The 6,658-nt window shown below is 43.9% G+C and overlaps 1 protein-coding gene across 1 annotated transcript in view; it reads left to right on the top strand.

Annotated features, from left to right (window-relative positions):
- The window catches only part of RINL (Ras and Rab interactor like), an 11,276-nt gene that overhangs the window by 2,094 nt on the left and 2,524 nt on the right, over positions 1–6,658 (top strand). Inside the window, exons 4-8 of the mRNA XM_023742312.1 lie at positions 4,190–4,292; positions 5,241–5,313; positions 5,400–5,464; positions 5,871–6,020; positions 6,105–6,649. Of these exons, the coding sequence (XP_023598080.1) occupies positions 4,190–4,292; positions 5,241–5,313; positions 5,400–5,464; positions 5,871–6,020; positions 6,105–6,649 (936 nt within the window). The remainder of the gene's footprint in view (positions 1–4,189; positions 4,293–5,240; positions 5,314–5,399; positions 5,465–5,870; positions 6,021–6,104; positions 6,650–6,658) is intronic.

Below are 6,658 nucleotides of genomic sequence, written 5' to 3'. Positions count from 1 at the left end.
CCCCCCTCCCCCTCCCCTCCTCTCCCCCCTCATTTCTCTTTATGGCTGAATGATATTCCATTGTATGGAGAGACCATGTTTTGTTTACCCATTCGTCTGTTGTCTTGGTCATCTAGTGCTAATAACAGAAATACCACAAGTGGATGGCTTTAACAGAGAGAAGTTTTTTCTCTCACAGTCCGGTAGGCTACAAGTCCAAATTCTGGGCATCAGCTCCAGGAGAAGGCTTTCTGTCTCTGTTGGCTCTGGAGGAAGGTCCTTATGATGCCATCAGTCTTCCCTTGGTCTGGGAGCATCTCAGCGGGGGAACCTTAGGTCCAAAGGACGCGCTCTGCTCCTGGCACTGCTTTCTTGGTGGTGTGAGGTTCCCGTATGTCTCTGCTCACTTCTCTCTTTTATATCTCAAAAGAGATTGGTTTAAGCCACTATCTAATCTTGCAGACCTCATCAGTATAACTGCCACTAAATCCATCTTATTACATCGTAGTGACAGTGTTTACAACACATAAGGAAATCACATCAGATGACAAAATGGTACACAATCATACAATACTGGGAATCATGACCCAGCCAGGTTGACAGATATTTTGGGGGAACACAATTCAATCCATGACATCTGTTGATGGGCACTTGGGTTGTTTCCACTTTTCAGCTATTGTAAATAATGCTGCAATGAACATTCAGGTACAGCTTTGTCTTTTGAGTCGCTGCTTTCTGTTCTTTTGAGTGTATACCTAGTTGTGGAATCACTGGATTATATGGTGATTCTATGTTTAACTTTTTGAAGAACCACCAAACTGTTTCCCATAGCAGCGGTACTGTTTTACAGTTCTACCAGGAATGGATGAAGGTTCCAATTTCTCAACATCTGTTGCTTTCTCTTTTTTTAATCATAGCCATCTTAGTGAGTGTAAAGTGATTATCTCATTGTGGTTTTGATTTGCATTTCCCTGATGACTAATGACTGTGGCCATCTTTTCAAGTGCTTTTTGGCTGTTTGTATTTCTTCTTTGGTGAAATATTTGTTCAAGTCCTTTGCCCATTGTTTTGTTAAGTTCCCTGTCTTTTTGTTGTTAAGTTGTAAGAGTTCTTTATATATTCTGGACATTAAACCCTTATTAGATATATGGTTTCTAGAAATTTTCTCCTAGTCTGAAAGTTGTCTCTACTTTCTTGATAAAGTCTTTTGATAGACAAAAGGTTTTAATTTTGATGAGGTCCTATTTGTCTATTTCGTCTTTTGCTGCTTATGCATTCGGTGCCATATCTAAGAATTCATTGTCAAAAATTAGGTCCTGAAGCGTTACCCCTATGTTTTCTTCTGAGAATTTTATGTTTTCAGTTCTTACATTTAGGTCGTTGATCCATTTTGAGTTAGTTTTTGTATATGATATGAGGTATGGCTCATTCTTCTGCTTGTGGAGATTCAGTTGTCTCAGCACCATTTATTAAAGAGACTATTCTTTCCCCTTTGGATGGACTTAGCACCCTTGTCAAAAATCAATTGCCCATATATGTACAGGTTTATTTCTAGACCCTCAATTCTATTCCATTGGTCTATATGTCTATCATTCTACTAGTACCAGACTGTTTTGACTACTGTAGCTTAATAATGTTTTGAGATTGTCCTTCTTTTGCAAGATTGCTTTGGCTATTCAGGTCCCCTTGCAGTTCCATATAAATTTGTGGATTGGCTTTTCCATTTCTGCAAAGAGGGCTGTTAGAATTTTGATGGAAATTTTATTGAATCTATAGATTGTTTTAGGTAGTATTGACATCTTAACAATATTAAATCTTCTGATCTATAAGCACAGAATGTCGTTCCATTTATTAAGGTCTTCTTTAATGTCTTTCAGTAATGTTTTATAGTTTTCAGCATACAAGGCTTTCTTTGGTTAAATTTATTCCTAGCAGGTGGGAATTGTTTCCTTAATCTCCTTTTCAGATCACTCATTACTAATGTATAAAAACCCGACTGATTTTTGTGTGTTGACCTTGTATTCTGCAACTTTGCTGAATTCACTTATTAGTCCCTGGGTGGCACAAACGGTTAAGCACTCAACTAGTAACAGAAAGGTTGACAGTTCGAACCTACCCGGAGGCACCTCAGAAGACAGGCTTGGCGAGTCTGGATCTGAAAGGTCACAGCCTTGAACACCCTATTCTGCACACATAGGGTCACCAATAGTCAGAACTGATTTATTATGGCAATTGACAACAACAGCTTTCTTGTGGAATCTTTGGGGCCTTCTATGTCTAGGAACATGTTATCTGTGCAAAGGGATAGTTTTAATTCTTTCTTCCTGAAAACCTGTGGGTTTTTCTTAAATGCCCTTTATCAGGTTGAGGAATGTTCCCTCTATTCCTTGTTCATCAAGTGTTTTGATCATGAAAGAGTGTTGGATTTTATCGAATGCCTTTTTGCATCAGTTGAGATAATCATATGGTTCTTTTCTTTCATTCTGTTAATACAGTGTATTACATTGATTGATTGTCTTATGTTGAACCACCCTTGCATTCCTGGGATAAATCCCACTTGATCATGGTGTGTCATCTTTTTCATATGTTGTTGGGTTCTGTTTTCTAGTATTTCGTTGAGGATTTTTACATCTACATTCATCAAGAATATTGGTTTGTAGTTTTCTTGTGATGTCTTTATCTGACTTTGCTATCAGAGTAATGTTGGCCTCATGGACTGAGTTAGGAAATGTTCCATTATCTCCTAATTTTTCAGAAGAGTTTGAAAAGGACCGGTGTTAATTCTTCTTTAAATGTTTTATAGAATTGCCCAGTGAGGCCATCTAGTCCAGACTTTTCTTTGTTGGGAGATTTCTGGTTACCGATTCAATCTTTTCACTTGTTATAGTCCTGCTGATATTTTCTATTTCTTCTTGAATCTATTTAGGTAGCTTGTGTGTTTCTAGGAATTTGTCCATTTCTTCTAGTTTATGTAGTTTGTTGGCGTACAATTGTTCATAGCATTCTCTTATAACCCTTTTTATTTCTGTAAGGCTGGTAGTAATGTCTCTACTTTCATTTTGGATTTTAGTTAATTATATCCTCTCTCTTATTTTCTTTGTCAGTCTAGCTAAAAGTGTGTCAATTTAGTTGATCTTTTCAAATAAGCAACTTTTGGTTTCCTTGATCAAAAAGGCTGCTTATTGATTCAAATGATTGAAAAACCAGAAATAAAACTAGCTCCAGGGATGTCTGGATCCTGAGCTTCAAACAACTTAAGAATTTTATCTTCATCCCATTTCTTGACTTTGCTTCTAACTGTGGGGAATTCAGTATCAGTTACGAATGCTTTGAGCCACAAGTTACAAACTATTGTTCTACAGTGCCTTAAACAAATAGGCACTTATATTTCTAACATAACCAGAAAGGGAGCTGCGGGCTGTAGTTCAGTAACATCAGGATCAGCTTCTCTGTGAGTCTCTTGGCCTTTCCTCATTATTGTCCAGTGGCTGTCCCTAGTCCAAGTACATGTGTGCATTTCAGGTAGCAAGAAGGGGAGAAGGGAGGCATCAATTTATTTTATCAACAAAAAAATTCACGATTGAATCAGAATCTGTGGACGGGGCCCAGGTAGCAATATTTGTGAAAGCTCACCTAGGAATTATGATATACAGTCAGAAATGAGAGCTACTGTCTACATCAATCATTATCCATGTTCTAGGGCTGGGCATATTAATGCCCTGAACAAAATGGCAGTTCTGCAAGGAATAAGGGGATAGATTTGGATAAGGCAACTAACAGTGTCTGCCATAATTTCTTCTTCAAGCAGGCTCTCTCTTTGTGGTGGGAAGGCTGTCCCCAGCTCAGGCCTACATTCCACCAGTTTAGCAACCCTGGTGGAAATAGAAGTGTCTTTCTGAAGAGCTCCAGAAAAAGTCCTGTGGAAGATTTTCATTGGCTGAGCTTGGTTCACATGTTCATCCCTGAACCAAGTACAGTGTTCAGAGAGCACAATCATCCCATTGGCTAAGTTAGGTCATGGGCCCACCCCTGGGACTTGGGGGGAGTCAGTCCCACCCACATGGAATGAGAGTAGGGAGGGAGCTAACCTAAAGGAAATTTGGGGTGTGGAACCCAAACTAAGGAAAATGAATACCAAGCAGGTAAGGTAACAGACATCTGCATACATCCTCTTCAAACTGACTTTTGCCTCCATTCCCCCCCACCCCAGAGTTTCCTTGTCACAGGACATAGCCCCAGCCAGGACCTGGTGCTGAGGACGGGACCTTCACCAGGGGAAGTAAAAACCTACCAGATCAACAAAATTCCTGGAGGTGAGGAGCCTACCCCTGAGATTCTAGTCAAAGCAAATTAATCACCAAGAACTGTCAGATTTACTTCTAAAATATCTTCTGGGCCTTCCCAATCGTCTCCACCTCCATCACCATAGTCTGAGCCACCATCACCTCTTGCCAGACTAGTGCAGTATTCTCCTCCCTGGTTTTCCTGCTCCTAGTCCTTCCTTCATGCAATTCATTCTGAGCACATTAGCCAGACACGCATTTTCAAACACCCATCAGATGTTACACACCAGCCCCAAACCCCACAGAAGTTTGTAACATTCTTAGATAAAAATTTAAACTCCTTACCATGGCTTACAAGGTGCGTCATGACCTAGCCCCTGCCTGCTGGTCCTCCTTCACTCTACTCCAGCTACACTGTTCTCCTTTCTGTTCCTGGAACATGCTAAGGGTGTTCCAGATTCAGAGACTTTGCATTTGTAGTTCTGTCTGCATGAGTGCTCTTCCTCGAATGGTTGGTTTAGTCTCTCCATCCTTCAGGTGTCAGCCAACATGTAACCTTCCCTGACCATCACACCTAATATGGCCCCCAGTAATTTTAAATCACTTAATTTTTTTCATAGCACTAACTACAATATATACTTATCTTTGTTTACTCATTTATTTTCTGTTTCCTCCCACTAAAAAGTAATCTACAAGAAGGCAACAAACTTGTCTGCCTTTTGACAACTGTATCCCCATTGCCTGGAAATGATAGGTGCTCAAAAATATTTGTCTAATGAATAAATCGTATATGGTGGCATAAGTGGGATATAAGAGTAAAGACACAGAAACAAATGGGAACTTCAAGTACTGGAAATTCCCCTGTTCAGAAGCTCCCTGGATTGGGGGGTTGCAGGAATGGGGAAGGGAGAGTGCTAGGAGAGAGGAAGATGCCACTCGTCAAGTTTTCTTCCTCGTCCTTCCTTGCCCCTCCCCCAGGTGTGTCTCTGGAATCCTCTAACGTCTGCATGCCGGATCTGCCCCATCTCCTGGCCTTCCTATCAGCCAGCAGGTACAAGTTACCCACCATATGGGCCAAGAAGGGCCCTTCCCTAAGATATCCAATCCACACTGTGACTCCCTCTCATCTTTCCTCAGGGATGTTTTGCCCAGAAGACTGCTTTTGCCCCCTCCAACTCTAGGGCCTGGGAACGAACACACAGGTGAGGCATGGTCCTGCAGGGAGGTAGAGGCCACCTTTTCAGCCTCTTGGTCCAGGGGAATGGGACTTGGAGGACCAGACTACCAGGTTGGATGGAGTTGGGAGCCTGGACTTTGGGGTCCCTGGGGGAGGACGGCATAGAAACCAGACTTCTTGGTCTGTGAGAGGAGGGAGATGGGAGCCTAGACTCCTTGGTCTGAAGGAGACTAGGAGCCTAGATTCCTGGGTCCTGGGGGAGGAGAGGGCTGAGGGCCCAGACTCTTGGGTCTGAGGGAAGAGCGGGCAAGGGCCAAGTCTCAGTGCCACTCTAGTAATAAGGCTAGGAGCTAAGTGTCCTGATGTCCTGAAGGGACCAGGGCTGACCCCTAGGACACCTGGGAGGCCATCTCACTTTTGCTGGCCCCCAGTTCCTCCACAGACTGGCAGGGTCCAACTCGACGCCTCAGGAAAGGCCCTCTCTGTGGTCAATCAGCTCTACCTAGAGATGCACAAAGAGCAGAGGATGGAGCAGTCTCTCCCAGAGACCCCGCCAGAGACTGCCCAGAGAAACAGTCCAGGTTAGCCAGGCAGGGCCCTGAACCCGAGGGAGGAGGGAGCTGCAGCGTTGTTCTATGAGACCAAACCCTCTCCTCATATTCCAGCCCCCAGCAAGCCCACCCCTCACCGTGTCTCCTGGGTGGAAGGCCCACTAAGCCCAGAAGTACACTATCCTGGGCCAGCTCTGGCCACCCTGGTGGAGAAGGAGGAGGAAGTGGAGGACGCCTACAGAGATGAAGAGGAGGGACCTGAGGATGCCCTCACCCTTCATGTCCGGGCTTTGGCCAGGTCCTGGAGCAGCTATGTGGCCAGGCAGTTCCGACACCTTCAGGATCGCCTCACCTCGGCAGCAGGGAGCTCCCACAGGCCTGGGGACCCAGCCACAGAGCTGCTTCAGGATGTGCAGCACCTGCTTACTGACCTCCAGGAGTACCTAGTAAAAGATCCTGAAGTCAGGGCCGTCTTTGAGAGCAGGGGGCCTGGGGCGGCCCAGAAGGACCAGGATCTTGGTAATGAGGAGTTCCCTTGGAAGGGGACTTATGGCCACTTCCTGATCTCCCGCGGGTTCTGGTTTACCATCTCTTGGCCCTGTATATGTATTCACATTCAACTTCTTTCTCTGCAGTCTTGTGCATACCCATTTGCTTTTCCCCTCATG

This window comes from Trichechus manatus, unplaced genomic scaffold (assembly GCF_000243295.1).
Source record: "Trichechus manatus latirostris isolate Lorelei unplaced genomic scaffold, TriManLat1.0 scaffold00207, whole genome shotgun sequence".
In the NCBI taxonomy this organism is placed as follows: Eukaryota; Metazoa; Chordata; class Mammalia; order Sirenia; family Trichechidae; genus Trichechus; species Trichechus manatus.
This window is presented reverse-complemented; position numbering and strand designations above follow the sequence as displayed.